Source organism: Bos grunniens, chromosome X, assembly GCF_055505025.1.
Source record: "Bos grunniens cultivar Pamir isolate PY7600 chromosome X, Bosgru_T2T1.0, whole genome shotgun sequence".
Taxonomy (NCBI): domain Eukaryota; kingdom Metazoa; phylum Chordata; class Mammalia; order Artiodactyla; family Bovidae; genus Bos; species Bos grunniens.
The window spans coordinates 110129390-110146317 of record NC_141194.1 but is presented as its reverse complement, the minus strand read 5'-3'; the positions used below and the strand labels follow the sequence as shown (position 1 = coordinate 110146317).

Sequence of the window (16928 nt, the reverse complement as noted above, 5' to 3'; positions counted from 1 at the left end):
ATAAGTAAGACAATAGTCATATGAAATAATCCTTCAGAATATAGTTAAATACAAATGTAAAATTGTTTTGTGTCTGTTTTTGTTTTTTTTAAGTGGGAAAACATATTGACTTTTGCTGTCATTTCAAAAGAGGAGAAGCTGAATCAGATAACACCTCTGCTTATGAATATGTTAAAGTCATCCTGACTCTGAAAGATGTTTCTTATGGTAATCAATAGAGTTTTTAATCTTATTTATATGAAATTCATGAGTTATGCAGCCCTTCATTGGTAATATAAATGCCCTTCTACTATTGGCTACTCTCTCTGCTACCCCTGTGATCACAGGTTTTGGTGGACCACAAACATCAATTAGACTTTAAAAAGTTATAGCAAAATTTACAAGGTGAGGTCATATGGTAACATGGTAGACTGAGCTGATAAGGATGGCTCTTTCCTTCTACAAAAAACAAGGAAATTATTGCTTAAACCTAAGGAGTGTATTGCATAGACAACCTTAAAAGAAAGGATAAAGTACAGGACACAGTGATAAGAAGGAGTTGATTTTGTGCTGGGCCTAAGTGATTTTTAAATCATACATTGATTCCATTGACTGCAATCTGGAATAGTAACACTTGTTCAAGGACCAACACATAAAACTTAGAGACTTAAAATGATCAGTAAAATTCTGCCCATTGGCTTAGATGAACAGTAAGTGTGCTAACTCTCTCAGGGTTTGAGAAAAAATATGTGTTATTTAGAGGAAATCAAAACCCAAATCTGTGTGTCTTAATGTGAATACAGGATCAGAATTTGAAATTCTCAAGGTTTCAGGAACCGCACACTGATAAATTAATATAAACACTGTCTTGGGGCCATTAAAAGATCTAGGGCTTGAATCTGAGGTAAATAGCCCAACAAATATGTGAAAAGATACTCAAACTCACTAGCAAGTAAAGAATGAAAAATTAAAAAACCAATGAGTAGCAATGTACACACATCAGAACAGCAACAATTAAGAGTGTGAATAATACCAAATATTGGTGAGGATGTGAGAAATGAAAACATTAATACAGTGTCGAGAGGAATGTAAACTCAAGAAGCCATCCTGGAAAACAGAGTGAAATTAAGTCAGTTATCTTGTAACTCAGTAATCCTATCACTGGATGGAGATACCACAGAGGCGAAGCTGCAGAGATCTGTGTCTAAGGGGACTTGCACTATGTATGTCATAGTGTTGTTTGTAGTAGGAGGGAGTTGGAGACAGCCTAGGTGTAATCATTAGGGAAATGAACAAGTAAAATTTGGGGGAAATATACAATATAGAAAACTTTATAGTAGTTAAAAATAATGAACTCTAGATATACATAATACCACATGTATTTTAGATCTTAAAACCATGTTGTTGACTGAGAAGCAATGAGATCTATAGCACAAGACAACTTCTGTAAATTGTGAAAACATAATAGTACATAGAACCAGGCTACATATTTGACTGGGGCTCCCAGGTGGCGCTGACTTCCCTGGTGGCTCAGATGTGGGAAACCCAGGTTCAATCCTTGGGTTGGGAAGATCTGCTGGAGAAGGGAGAACCCGGGATTGAACCTGGGCCTCCCGCATTGTAGGCAGACACTTTACCGTCTGAGCCACCAGGGAAGTCAGAGCCAGCTGGGAAGCCCCAGTCAAATATGGCCTGGTACCTGGTGGCTCAGAGATTAAAGCATCTGCCTGCAATGTGGGAGACCTGGGTTCAATCCCTGGGTCAGGAAGATCCCCTGGAGAAGGAAATGGCAACCCACTCCAGTGTTCTTGCCTGGAGAAGCCCATGGACAGAGGAGCCTGGTGGGCTACAGTCCATGGGGCCACAAAGAATCAGACACCACTGAAGCAACTTAGCACATATTTGACAAGGTGGTATATTTGACCACATGTTAAAGGTGGTAGATAATAGTGGGTGCCCATGGGTGGGAAAGGGACAGAGAGAAAAAATAAACAAAAATGAGAGTGGGAATTTTATCTGTGTTCATAATACGCTATGAACTAAGAATATGATTAACTCAGTTCTTTGCTACTGAGGTCTAAAAATATAACAAATGAATGAATGGGTAAGTAAAGAATGAAAATTAGCTCACACAGTGGTTGGCAGGTATCTTTGTCACATGCCTTGGAAACTAAAAGTCAAATACCTTAAAAAATACTTGATTCTATGTACACACAAATTACACATATTTGATATCCACGTGGTCTGTGTAAAGAAGAGGAGCAAATTTCTTTTGGAGTTAAAACATCCATTCACAAGGTAAGATTAGAAGGCTGAAAAATCACCCTAAACTCACAATTATTTCCCAGTAATGACTCCTTGTTCTTGTGGAGACCAGGGTGGGGAAGGTGGTTGGAATGGAAGGAAGACAGGAAAAATTGGTGGTTCAGAATTCTGAAAATTGTCAATGGGTTGATAAATGGCACATGGATGGGACAGGTGACTGTTCTTTTGTGTACTTGGCCTGCCTTTCTATTAGATTGTCACTTGTGTGTCTCTCTCTCCCTTAGAGCATCCTGCATTGTTCCACAGCTTCTCCACACCTGTCTGTGGGCCATCTACTGTAAATCTTCCTTTGGATGATGCATTTTACCTAGTGGGGACCATTTGTGTCCTTAGCGCTCGGACTCTACAGGTAAGTATGTTGGGTGTGTGTCTCCCCCGTTGTGGCCATGCAGGCTTCCTTTAAAGGGACATGTCCTCTTTGGTCTCTCAGCTACTGGACAGCACTGCTAAAGCACCTGATGTGTGCAGAGGGTTGTGTTAGGATATGTGAGTGAGAAAAGACCAGCCCCTGTGTTTCAGAAGATGAACACCCTAAAGAGATGCACACTCATTGACAAGTGGTTTTGATAGTATATTAAACAGGTATACAAGGTCTGGGGGCTGGGACATAGTAAGAGAGAAATCACCATTTTGGCGGGTGGATAAAAGAAGGCTCTGTCACCAGGTGAGTTTTGAAGCAGCTCTTCTGTCTGCCCGTTGCTCACTTAGTATCTTTCTAATAGAGAATTTCCAGATTCTGTCTCAAAAAAAAAAAAAAAAAAAGGAAAAATCTTTAGTCTTTAGATTCATTTGATTGGTTCAGACTAGTGAGTTATTTACCAAGTGACGTACTTAGCAAGCACCTACTATGTGCCAGGCACTTTGCTTGGTGCTGGAAAAACAGACAGTAGACAAGTAATATTAACAGATGTCATGGAGATGATAAAACAGAATTGTGTGCTAATGACTGGTGGGAGTGGGAGTCCAGTAGAGTGTCAGGGAAGATCTCTCTCTGACGATGTGCCTTTTGAACAGAGACTATGAATGATGATAAGATGCCAATCCAGGAAAGAAAGGAAGGCAGTTCAAGTAGAGGGTTCAGCAGCTGTAAAAGTAATGAGGTAGTAACTTGCATGGAGAGTTCCAGGGAACAAAGACCATCATATGACTAGACAAAGTTGTTAATATTGTGATGATGTTGTAATATACAATACATGTACTTACATGAGAGGCCTCTGGATCCAGAGTTCACAACCTTTCTTACTAGCTACAAGATAAGCTCTTGTCACTTACATCTTTTAGCCTCAGGTTCTTTTTCTATACATGGCGAAAACAGTACCTCTTTGAGGGTTGTTGTGAATTGCAAATAAGACAGCCCCTGGTATATGGTTCAGTTCAGTTCAGTTCAGTCGCTCAGTCATGTCCGACTCTTTGCGACCCCATGAATCGCAGCACGCCAGGCCTCTCTGTCCATCAGCACTCAGTAAATTTGAGTCCTTACAGTCAGAATCATCATTGTCATTTTTATCATTATTATTAGTATCATTACAATCCAGAGGGGGCAAAAGATCTGCTTTACTTTTCCTCTCTGGTTTAAAATCTGGGCTTTAACTGACCACATTTCAGAAGCTGTGAGGGACTTCTTCACACTCAATTTAGAGTAGTGATCTATGTGATCTTTAGAAAATTGGTCAAGAGAAAAGCAATTAAAGTAAGTTGCTAAATCTGTTGGCCCCATTCAGTATCCCTCTCCAGCAGTTCTCTGGGATTTGAGCTCTCATATTTGCCATGAGAAGGCAGACATCCCATTTAGAGGTGGCTCAATGGTAGAGAATCTGCCTGCCAATGCAGAAGACATGGGTTGGGAAGATCCCTAGGTCGGGAAGAGCCCCTGGAGGAAGAAATGGCAACTGATTCCAGTATTCTTGCCCGGGAAATCCCATGGACAGAGGAGCCTGGTGGACTACAGTCCATGGAGTCACAAAGAGTCAGACATGACTGAGTGACTAAAACATCAACAACCCCCAAATCTACTTCCTCATCTGAGAAAGAAAAATCTCATTTGAGACGGTGCCCTCACCCTGGGCTCCCTTTTGGCACGAGGATCTCTGTTTGTGACCTATGCCAGTTTTTCTCTGGGCTTCTGGGATATTTGTTTCATATTAGTGGTCATTTCAAAGAACAAATCTTGTGAGAAAAGAAGGCTTTTTGGAGGAAGACTTTGTTCCCAGCGTGGCTGTGTAGCAGTGGAAGTGTGGTGAACTCAAGAGTTCAACTTTGAGGTGGACCTACCTTGATCCTGCATCTACGAGTTGTACATCTTTGACCAAATCATCCTAGCTCTCAAATCCTCGATTTTCATGTTTGTAAAATCGAGTGCCTTTCTCACAATGATATACACATGAGTTGGATTTTCAAATTTACTAAAACCTATACAGATATGTCAGATATTTTTACTATGTAAGTACATTTTAAGTATCTAAAATGCCAATTTTTCTGCAGGGCTTTTTCCGTACAAATGGGCCTAGTCCATTGGTCCCAAATTTGGGTGAGGATGAGCTATCTGAGGACCACAGGTGAGAAGCTATTGTTGTAAGTAATGGGGAACTAGGGTACACTTTTATCCAACAAAACTGAAACAAGAGAAATCATATCTATGACTATTTTTCCATCAAAATGGGAAAAAAAAATTGAGTCCAGATGAGCAATCTACTAGTTTGAACTTCCTTTCTCAGCTAGTATAATTCATATTTTTTTCTAACATATAAATACAAGTAATTGGCTTTCTATAAAAGAAATAAAGCAATAAACATAGCAACCTTAACTGACACAGACGTTTAATTACTTTCAAATTAAGACAATACAGTACACATAGACTTGATTGCTTCTTTTTTAAAAACACTTTAAATGGTAGAAGAATGAATAAGCATTGTAGAAACTGCTATTATACAGGTGTTCCTCTTTTTTGTGAATCTAATCTATTCTTTAACATTTGTTTGTTAACAAATTTTCAGAGAATAAAGGGGGTAATTCCATTATTTTGACTGGGAAAAGTAAAAATGCACTCCTGACCTATAGAAAAATGCCAACTTGCTAGATATCACTTCAACCCCTTAATTCGCCTATTTAACAATCTACCAAGAATTTTTACAAAATAGAAATTGTTTGCAATACTATCTAGTCACTTCATATTTGATAAACTCATTAGTAGATATTTTATATATAATAAGCCATAATAGTAGACATTGCTCAGTGTAGGATATTGAGAATGGATTACATATTCCTTCTACATTGCAGTGTATGTGGAGATGTAAATAAATAGCAAAATAATACATTAAAGATGAGCACTAGATGCCAGTAAAAGTTAGCAAAATAAAATAAACAAGATGATGCTTTGAGAAGATTCTTCTGATGGAAGGCATGTTTATGTGAGGTCTGGTGGTGGGAGAAGAGAGCTGGAGGCTGTGGTCTCTGTTAGGCTTTGGTGGTGAAATGAGGTAAGGAAGAAACAGCTGGTAAAGAAATGAGTTAAACAGGAAATGCCTGAGGTTCATCTGTGTCTGAATCTGAGGAACAGGGGAGAATCTTCCCTTTCTGGCAGGAGAGCTCAGACGTGTTTGGTGAGGAACCATTGTCTAAAGCTGCACACCAGAGCCACAGGATGAAAAACAGAGCTCATGGTGGCAGTCTGTTTGCGTTCCTTTTGCTTGGTGCCCTACAACTCTTGCTAACACATGACCGAGTTTGTAATTGTGTCACAGGTCTGCTCATGCCACCATCACACTCACGTGCCCCAGCAAGATTTTTTTTTTTTTTTGGAGAATCTCAAATTTTTTGTACATATTCATCACTATATTTATGGTTCATAGGAGTTAGGGACACGTGCATGGCCAAGTTTAAGACTAACAGCCATTCAAAATTCTTAATGTGTTTTATCAAACACTACAGTGTTTCTTGTAGTGCATGCGCTTCTTTGGGCCTCTTGCTGCTGCTGCTACTGCTATGTCGCTTCAGTCGTGTCCGACTCTGTGCGACCCCATAGACGGCAGCCCACCAGGCTCCCCTGTCCCTGGGATTCTCCAGGCAAGAACACTGGGGTGGGTTGACATTTCCTTCTCCAATGCATGAAAGTGAAAAGTCAAAGTGAAGTCGCTCAGTCATGTCCAACTCCTAGCGACCCCATGGACTGCAGCCTACCAGGCTCCTCCGTCCATGGGATTTTCTAGGCAAGAGTACTGGAGTGGGGTGCCTTTGCCTTCTCCACTGGGCCTCTTAGACTTACCCATCTTCTTCATTAGTTCCTCTACTTTATTAGAAGACCTTTTACTGCATAAGGTGCGAGAGAGGATATCTATAAAGCATACAGTGTTTAAACACGAGCTCTAGGTACTACTCTGTGAGAATACCTGAGCTACAATAGCAGCCAACCATATCCTTTCACCTGAGGGTACATGACTTGAACATATTCTTCCATGCAACTTACAGCAGGTTTGTTTAGTAGGTTTGGGTAATGAATTTTGTGTCAATTAGTAGATCATTATGGCAAATCTTCAGAGAGTGAGAGTTCAGAGACTGAAGAGACCTGCATTTTATTTTTAAGTGGAACTTAATTGAATGAAAAATATTCTGATGCAGAAACAAGCCAGCTACTACATCAGTGCCACTTGGTCTCCACTCAATATAAGGAAAGGCTTAAAATCATATCTTTTCTAATATAGTGAGAAATTATCATTATTGGAAGGATGCACCATAATGCTATATATTTTAATACTTTCATAAATATGCCTGCAGTTTCTTCAAATATTAGGCAATAGATTTTTCATCATGTAGACAATAAGATAAAAACATGACAAGAAATAACTGATGGATTTGATGAAGAAAATTCTGTATAATTCCAGCTGTCCTCACTTCCCTCTCATATCCCTCTCCTCTTTTCCAACACTATGGCTGCTTTTCCAGGTCCAACCACCTCAGGTCTCACATGATGGGTTGTTGGTGGACCTGGCTCATCCACTAGTCTGAAGTCTATAAAGGAGGACCTGTCAGCCTCATCCCTGTTTAGCACAGAGCTTGACATTGAGCAGGCATAAATGAACATCTGCTTAGGGACTCACTGATGGATCCTATCAAAATGATAATCCATTCTGTGTCATGAGACTTCACAAATATAGTACAGTATTGTTACACCTCAGTGTGAACCAGTATTGCCTTATTTTTTTTTCATAGACTTATTCTTTGTCCTCTGGATATTTTCAGATAGCAACAAGAAGAGAGATATACGTCAGGCATTAGTTTGTAGGCACCCTGAGTGGCAATTGATAATCTGTTCCGCTTTTGTGGTCTGAGGGATGGTTGAAAAAGTAATCAGGCACAAAGTTCATAGGGACCTAGAGCTCCCCAGATGCTTCTGGAACTTCCCTTGGTAATTTTCAGTGTTTTTTTGAAAGGCAAGAAGCATCCTGTTAAGAGGCTTGAAAGGTTTGTGCTTATGAAAGAAACACAGAGAGGGAGTTTAAAAATGTTTAGAAGAAAGGGTTTCTTTCCAGGCAAGATGTCCTGTCCTTGCATGTTTCTGAGGCTAAAGAATCTTTCATTTCAGAAGAGGGACTCAGTGGTTGGGTTTTCCATTTGAGCTACAGATACACTGGAGGAGAAGGTCTTGCTTGAACATAGAAAAATAATGAATACTTCAGAACTGGTGAGGAGTAGGCACAGAATTGAATACTGTATGGCCCTTTCTCATCTTCCTACTGCTACAATCAGAGGAAGCACTGAACTACTGTTACTACTCTTAGCTTCTATGTATCAGTGAGGCCCCAAATTATGTCATAACATCATCTTGATAGAAGTGCATCTTGTACTTTATTCCTCATGAGGTGATCTCATGTTTATTGACTTATTCTCCACAAACTGTTAGCTAGATTTTAGACTCATTGTAAAGATGAGAAAGTGCAGTCACAGAGGATGCATGATTTACCCAAAGCCATGCAGTTGGTTAAGCAGTAGAGCTGGCATGGGGACCCAGATTCTCCTGGGCTGGTTTCTGTTAGGATGTCACTTAAAGGCACTGTGGCTGGTATCGGGTTCCAAGGAGAAAACTCCAGGAGTTTGGGAAGTACTTGATTGGGGACATTACTTTGAGAAGACGTTTTTTCTTTTAATGTATGTCGTCTTAGATGGAGAGAGAGAGGAGTTGTTAGTATGGTAGGAGATCACATCAATTAGCCCAAACATTTTCGACAAAGATAGTATCTTTTCCCCCAAAGGTAGAGTAGGTAACACTGGAAAATCAGATGACAGGTATGTCCGAGAGTTCTAGTAGCTCTTCCCTTTGTCTGCAGTCTTCAGAAACTCTCCTGAAGAAGGTGGTCCCCAGGGAGACTCCACCTGTCAGCAACTGCACCAGAAAGAATGTCCCTGGTGAATTCCCCTTTCATCTTGTTTCGGTGAAGTGTTATCTTGTACAGAGCTGTGAGGAGAATCTTGCAAAGATGTTCAGTTCAGTTCAGTTGCTCAGTTCCATCAGCCTCTTTGTGACCCCATTGACTGCAGCACGCCAGGCTTCCCTGTCCATCACTAACTCCTGGAGCTTGCTCAAACTCATGTCCATCCAGTCGGTGATGCCATCCAACCATCTTATCCTTTTTCACCCTTTTCTCCTGCCTTCAAGCTTTGCCAGCATCATGGTCTTTTCCAATGAGTCAGTTCTTCACATCAGGTGGCCAAAGTATTGGATATTCAGCTTCAGCATCAGTCCTTCCAATGAATATTCAGGATTGACTTCCTTTAGGATTGACTGGTTTGATCTCCTTGTTTTCCAAGGTACTCTCAAGAGTCTTCTCCAACACCACAGTTCAAAAGCATCGATTCTTTGGCACTTGGCATTCTTTATAGTCCAACTCTCACATCCATACATGACTACTGGAAAAACCATAGCCTTGACTAGACAGACCTTTGTCAGCGAAGTAATGTCTCTGTTTTTTAATATGCTATCTAGGTTGGTCATAACTTTTCTTCCAAGGAGGAAGTGTCTTTAATTTCATGGCTGCAATCACCATCTGCAGCGATTTTGGAGCCCCCCAAAATAAAATCTGACACTGTTTCCCCATATATTTGCCATGAAGTGATGGGCTTGGATGCCATGATCTTTGATTTTTGAATGCTGAGTTTTAAGCCAGCTTTTTCACTCTCCTCTTTCACTTTCATCAAGAGGCTTTTTAGTTCCTCTTCACTTTCTGCCATAAGGGTGGTGTCATCTGCATATCTGAGGTTATTGATATTTCTCCTGGCAATCTTGATTCCAGCTTGTGCTTCCTCCAGCCCAGCATTTCTCATGATGTACTCTGCATAGAAGTTAAATAAGCAGGGTGACAATATACAGCCTTGACGTACTCCTTTTCCTATTTGGAACCAGTCCGTTGTTCCATGTCTAGTTCTAACTGTTGCTTCCTGATCTGAATACAGGTTTCTCAAGAGGCAGGTCAGGTGGTCTGGTATTCCCATCTCTTTCAGAATTTTCCACAGTTTCTTGTGATCCACACAGTCAAAGGCTTTGGCATAGTCAATAAAGCAGAAATAGATGTTTTTTTCTGGAACTCTTGCTTTTTCCATGATCCAGCAGATGTTGGCAATTTGATCTCTGGTTCCTCTGCCTTTTCTAAAACCAGCTTGAACATCTGGAAGTTCATGGTTCACGTATTGCTGAAGCCTTACTTTATTATAAATATGACTTACTTTATTATAAATATGGTGCAGAACTACTTTCTCTGTAGGAAAAGTGACACCTCAAAGATTGACAATGTTATGTATTAAGAAAAATAAGAGAGTTAATATTAGTGTATCATATGTTAATTTCTTTTTTTATGAATAGTATTTCTTTATATTCTCAGGTCTAATTTTCCTTGTTATGGCTTCTTAGATACACCCATCATTTAAAAGTGGACATTTAATTTCCAATTACATGGGTTTTTTAAAGTATCTTTGATGCTAATTTCTCATTTAAATGCTTTCCTCTCTGCAGTCACCCTCTGCGTTTTTTTCAGTCTTTTAACTTTATTGATGCTTTCAATGGCTAAGTCAAAGATCTCTCGTGGTAAATGTCACATTGCACTTGAAAATATATGGGTTATTTTCAAATATCTTTTGATATTGATTTCTAACATAATTCCACAGTGATAAGAAAACAGACTCTATGATTTCAATACCTTTAGACCACCTAGTTTTACATCCCTGGATATGTTCCAGTGTCTCCTAGTTTATAGTCTATGGGAATTTAAAAGAATTTGTATCCTACTCTTGTGTGAAAATGGTACAAATCTTAACTGTGTTGAATTAATTGGTTTACAGTGCTTTTCAGGTCTACTATATCCTTCTACTTTTCTATATATCCATTCTGTTAGTTTCTGAGAGTTTGATATTGAAACTCCAACTAAAAATCTTAATTTACCTACTTCAAGATAATTGTAATATATGGTAGAACTATATGTAACTTTGTTCTATATTTTTCAACTCGCCTATAAATATATTATCAATAATTTTTTTTAAAAAAAAGAAAAAAAGGAAAATAAAAGAGTTTTTTTTTCTTGTTTGAACTGTTAAAAAACAAAATTTAACTGAGTAAATACGAAGATCTAATTGACTTTATGAGGCGATTCATGAATTGGGCAGCATCCCAAGAGTTATATAGAATGGAAGTTTTTTTTATAGGAAGAGAGTGGGGCCAGGGAATTACTAGCAAAAGCAAAGAAAGGATTATTTTGGGGCCAGGACATTCTTCTTCCTTTGGAGGATAGAAAGGACCATGTGATAGATTACCTAATTGGTGCTGACTAGGAAGTTCCAAACTGGTTGATTAAGATTCCACTGCTGGTAAAGGCTGAGACTGCAGTTAGGTTAGGCATTAAATCTGGGTTTAGTAACATGGGTTTTAACACAAGTGATACCATTTGGGGTGTTTGTTTTTTTTCTTAACAGAACCTCATTTTTACTGTATTACAGAGAATTTAGTGGTAAGTGAGATGTGTTTTAGTTCAGTTCAGTCACTCAGTCGTGTCCAACTCTTTGTGACCCCATGAATCACAGCATGCCGGGCCTCCCTGTCCATCACCAACTCCCAGAGTTCACCCAGACTCACATCCATCGAGTCAGTGATGCCATCCAGCCATCTCATCCTCTGTCATCCCCTTCTCCTCCTGCCCCCAATCCCTCCCAGCATCAGAGTCTTTTCCAATGAGTCAACTCTTTGCATGAGGTGGCCAAAGTACTGGAGTTTCAGCTTTAGCATCAGTCCTTGCAAAGAAATCCCAGGGCTGATCTCCTTCAGAATGGACTGGTTGGAGCTCCTTGCAGTCCAAGGGACTCTCAAGAGTCTTCTCCAACACCACAGTTCAAAAGCATCAATTCTTCAATTCTCAGCTTTCTTCACAGTCCAACTCTCACATCCATACACGACCACTGGAAAAACCATAGCCTTGACTAGAGGGACCTTTGTTGGCAAAGTAATGTCTCTGCTTTTCAATATGCTATCTAGGTTGCTCATAACTTTCCTTCCAAGGAGTAAGCGTCTTTTAATTTCATGGCTGCAATCACCATCTGCAGTGATTTTGGAGCCCCAAAAAATAAAGTCTGACACTGTTTCCACTGTTTCTCCATGTATTTCCCATGAAGTGATGACCGTTTCTCTTTTCACCTATTTATAGACGTATTCAAGAGGAAACAGGATGTTTTGGAATGGAATCCTCAGAAGTTGAAATTACTGATGTAGAAGTACGTACATTGAGTACATAGAGTCATGCCTTATTTCCATAATGTTGACTGTTTAGTTAATGTGTGTGGCCAAGGTGGGGGAAGAAAAGAATTTTCCTGCTACCCTTCTAGGTTCTCAGGTAAGATGCCCCTGTAATTAAGACAGGATTAACAGGAGAAGGATGAATGGAAGCTTAGTAATGGGTATTTATATATTTCTAACATACATGGGAGAGACCCAATAATATTGAATAACTCTCTGAAATGACTCAAGCCACCATCTTGAATACCATTTTCAGCTAAGATAAAAGAAGGTGATGGGAGTGGGGAGTCAGCAGTGGGGATACAGTAAACAAGGGTTAAGGTTTTCTGCAGATTTAAGTCCTAGTCTTCTGCATTAATAAGTTTCTAGAAACTAAGAGTCATCCTTTTCTACCTGGTGCAGAAAGGGAGACATACTTATAAATGGAGATTTCCCTTATAAATATAAATGTATCTTACAAAATGGTAACTTCTATTGGTTTTCAGAGCTCCTCCTCTGCCTGCTGTTTCTTAGAAATAACCAGCTCAAAATAACCCTTATGCCAACAAGTCATATTTTGGGGTGGCAATTTCAGCCTCCCTCGAACCTACATATAAAGGTTTTTAATTTGAAGTATCCCATATGGACACAGAACATGAGTGGTATTCCATAGTTGCCATTTTATAGTTATTTCTTATTGGAAGCAGTAACAGCCATGCTTGGAATGGTCCCTGTAGTAGCTTTAAAAAGAATTAAGCTAGCCTCTGTGCCAGACATCATTCCAAGTCTTTTTGACTTGTGAGTGCATTTTGAAATCAGAGGTTATATAGCCTATAGCCTGCTCCTATAGGCTATGTGAGTAGACTCATGAGATGGCAGAGTCCTCTGCCGATTATGGGTAGAACGAATCCCTAATTAATGTGAATTGTCCTCCATCCTTTCCTTAAGCCATTAAATGTATCATTCAATTATCCATTCACCAGACGTTCCGCTAGAGAACCCTATAGGGATATACCTGAATAGAAATATGAAACTTGGGTCTGCCCTCAATAATCTAAATTCTAGCCTGGGGGATAAGATCAAAGTGCAAGAAAAACAGATATAGAACAACAAATAACCATCCCAGGAAGCCTTCCCCAATGAATAGGCTTTCACCTTACTTGTTACTCCATGGGTGCATACAACATAGCTACTAGGCTGATTCAGGGTGGTGGTGATAGTACTATAGAGAGAAAGATGGCTTGGGTATCAGAAGATAAGAGCTCAATTCCTGATTCTGCCTTTACCAATTAATTATGTGACCTGGGGAATGTTATTTTACCATGGGAAGCTTCAATTTCATTATGTGTAAAATGGGAGTGGTAATAATCTCTGCCAGGCTACCTCATAAAGATTAGATAACACTCAAAGGAACTGCATTTATTGAACTGGCCAAAAAGTTTACTTGAGTTTTTCCATATGATGTTACAAAAAACCTGAATGAATTTTTTAGCCAAACCCATCTCAGGATATTGTCTGTATTCCTGCAATAGAATGAATCTTCTATGAGAGCGGGGGTAGTATTGTTCATCAGCATGTCACCAAACACCTTGAACAGTACTGGCCACACATAGTAGGTGTTCATAAATATTAAATACACAAAAGAATATTGTATGATAAAACAGTCTATTTTTATAGCACTCTTCAAATGTCTGGTAAAGGGATTTAAAGAACAATATTGACAGGTTGGATGTGTAGACTGTCACTTTGGCTTTCAGCCTTTCACGTGATTTTGCTTAAAAGTGTTCACATTCATGAGACTGTGCAGACAGCAGGTGTTTTTAGTATTTAAGTTCTTCTGTAACATGGAAATACTATGAACATGTATTTTCAATATGAAGTGCTGGTTTTTCTATTATATTTTCTAACTCTTGCTCATTCAATAAGCTACTTCTGTGTAGATAAAACTTCTCCCTTCTGAAGAGGTACCTCTGCTTAACCCAGCTTTCTGTTCAAGATGGTATGAAACAGCGAGGAAATTAGGTAGAACAAAGTTAATTTAAGTGGAACAATGCTCTGTTTATACACAAACTAATTTCAGTTATGCTAGGAAAAGAGGCCAAGACATCCATATAGCTCTGGCCATCAGTCTGACATCTACATAGCTGACAGCCTGACTTCATCAGTCTGTCAACAAATATTTACCCAGGACCTGTTGTGTGCTATGTGTGAAGAATCCAGTCCTTCAACTTAGTGTTTTGAGGAAAGTTGGATTAAAAAAACTCTCACTTTATAAAACCTAAGTAATTTTAACATTTAAAGGTCAGTTTTTTTTTTTTTTTTAAAGAATCTCATAATCTTATCACAATGGCCCAATTGCTATTTAATTTTGCTATTTCCATTCAGTCTCGGTCTACCATCACTTCTGTTTTTAACTTTGTTATAAATGATAGCTTGCCTGCTACTCCATTTCCTTTGGTCATCACTTATTGCTAAAGTCTGTCTTTGGACAGTCTCAAATTTAGTCATTTCAGTAACTGGACAATATACTATGGTATTAAGGGACTTGTGTTTCCAATCAAGATGGAGCAACAGGGACCAGATTGACTTTCCTGCCCAAAACAGCCAAAAATAAAAAACAAAAAAATACGACTAACAGTTTTCAAGATAATGGACAGAAGGCAACAAAAGACAGGGACTCTTAAGAGATAGGAAATGAATGAAATGAGCCCTGCAATTGCCATAACTTACTACCTAGAGAGTTACCAGGCCATTTAGCCAAGAGGGAGGACACACAGGGATCCCAGTAGAATTCCTGAGCTGAGGAGACTGAGGTGAGACTAGATAGTCTAAAGTTGCTTGCAGATTACCAGAGAGGAGAGGGCTGCATGGATGAAGGTTGCTATGGGGATCTGTAAGGGGAGAGAACCACTCAAGAAATTAGAGGAAACAGTGCCAAAATTCTTACAGGGTCAGTAATGCTTCCTGTTTCTATCTGCCACATTGGAAATTCTCATAATACACAGGACACGAGGCATAAGAGTACACAGAGAGATCTTGCCTCAGTTATGGGGGAAAGTTAGCCCCAGGCTGACTATTGCTCTGGTTCTGACTATCAAGTCATTAAGGCAAGACCAAAGGGATCCTAAAGGAAATCAACCCTAATATTCGTTGGAGGGACTAATGCTAAAGCTGAAGCGCCAATAATTTGGCCACCTGATGCGAGCCGACTCATCAGAAAAGAACTGGATTCTGATAAAGATAGAAGGCAGGAGGAGAAGGGGACGACAGAGGATGAGATAGTTGGCTGGCATCACCAACTCAATGGACATGAGTTTGAGTAAACTCTGGGAGATGGTGAAGGACAGGGAAGCCTTGTGTACTACAGTCCATGGGGTTGCAAAGAGTTGGACACGACTGATTGACTGAACAACAGCAACAGCAAATGGGCCAAATTGTTTTCAAGTAATTTAACTACATTCCAAAACAAAGATAGAGTGTTTCTAGGAATGTAAAATAATCCATAATCCAATAAATAAAATTAACAATATTTGGCATCTACTCAAATATTACCAGGCATTTAAAAAAGCAATAATATGTAACTCTTATTGAAGAGAAAACCCAATCAATAAAAACTCACCCAGATCCAATACAGGTTTTAGAATTAGTGGACAGGGATATTAACATATGTGTTACATACGTTCAAATTTTCAAGTAGAGATGTGGAAGATGGGATAAAGTCTCAAGTTAAAATTTGAGCAATGAAAACAACACTGGATGGGATTGATGGCAGATTAAACCTTGCAGATTTTGTAGATTGGGAAATTTAAAGACGTTATAATAGAAATTCTCCAAATAAAGAGAAAAAAAAGTTTAAAAAGAACAAGAAAAAAGGAAAGTGTATCAATTGGCTGGTAGAAACTTTTCAAGTAGCCAAATGTACATGTAAATATAGTCTTCGAAATGTAGAGGGAAGCACAAGAAAAAATATTTGAAATAATAATGGCCAGAGATTTGTCCACATTTGATAAAAGCCGTAAACCCAGAGATTCAAGGATCTCAACTGAATCTAAGCAAAAGAAGAGTGAAGAAAACCACACAAAGCATACCTTGGTCCCTGCCAGGTATCATAATATTTTGATCTGTCGGCTGTTACTATGGACTATGTTGTATTTAATAAAGCAGGTTCTGTTGAGAGCAGCTACTAAAAGGCTTCTCTGATAGCTCAGTTGGTAAAGAATCCGCCTATAGTATGGGAGACCTGGGTTTGATCCCTGGGTGGGGAAGATCCCCTGCAGAAGGGAAAGGCTAGCCACTCCAGTATTCTGGCCTGGAGAATTCCATGGACTGTATAGTCCATGGGATCGCAAAGAGTTGGACACGACTGAGTGACTTTCACTTCACTTTTCCAACTGGCAAGGAATTGAGAACAAGGCAAAGTATTGAGAACAAAGTTCTCTCCACAAAACCACCACTTCACTGTTTGATCAGCAGTGGCTTTAAGTAGTAGTATCAATGCTCAGTTCAGTTCAGTCGCTCAGTCATGTCCGACTCTTTGAGACCACATGAATTGCAGCATGCCAGGCCTCCATGTCCATCACCAACTCCCAGAGTTCACTCAGACTCATGTCCATCGAGTCAGTGATGCCATCCAGCCATCTCATCCTCTGTCGTCCCCTTCTCCTCCTGCCCCCAATCCCTCCCAGCATGAGGGTCTTTTCCAGTGAGTCAACTCTTCACATGAGGTGGCCAAAGTACTGGAGTTTCAGCTTCACCATCATTCCTTCCAAAGAACACCCAGGGCTGATCTCCTTCAGAATGGACTGGTTGGATCTCCTTGCAGTCCAAGGGACTCTCAAGAGTCTTCTCCAACACCACAGTTCAAAAGCATCAATTCTTC

The 16928-nt window shown here is 39.6% G+C and overlaps 1 protein-coding gene across 8 annotated transcripts in view; it reads left to right on the top strand.

Annotated features, from left to right (window-relative positions):
* The window catches only part of PASD1 (PAS domain containing repressor 1), a 105300-nt gene that overhangs the window by 65937 nt on the left and 22435 nt on the right, over window positions 1-16928 (top strand). For all 8 annotated transcript variants that reach the window (XM_086385985.1, XM_086385983.1, XM_086385981.1 and 5 more), the window contains exons 7-10: window positions 94-207; window positions 2529-2653; window positions 4786-4859; window positions 11982-12048. In XM_086385985.1, coding sequence (XP_086242111.1) covers window positions 94-207; window positions 2529-2653; window positions 4786-4859; window positions 11982-12048 — 380 coding nt within the window. The remainder of the gene's footprint in view (window positions 1-93; window positions 208-2528; window positions 2654-4785; window positions 4860-11981; window positions 12049-16928) is intronic.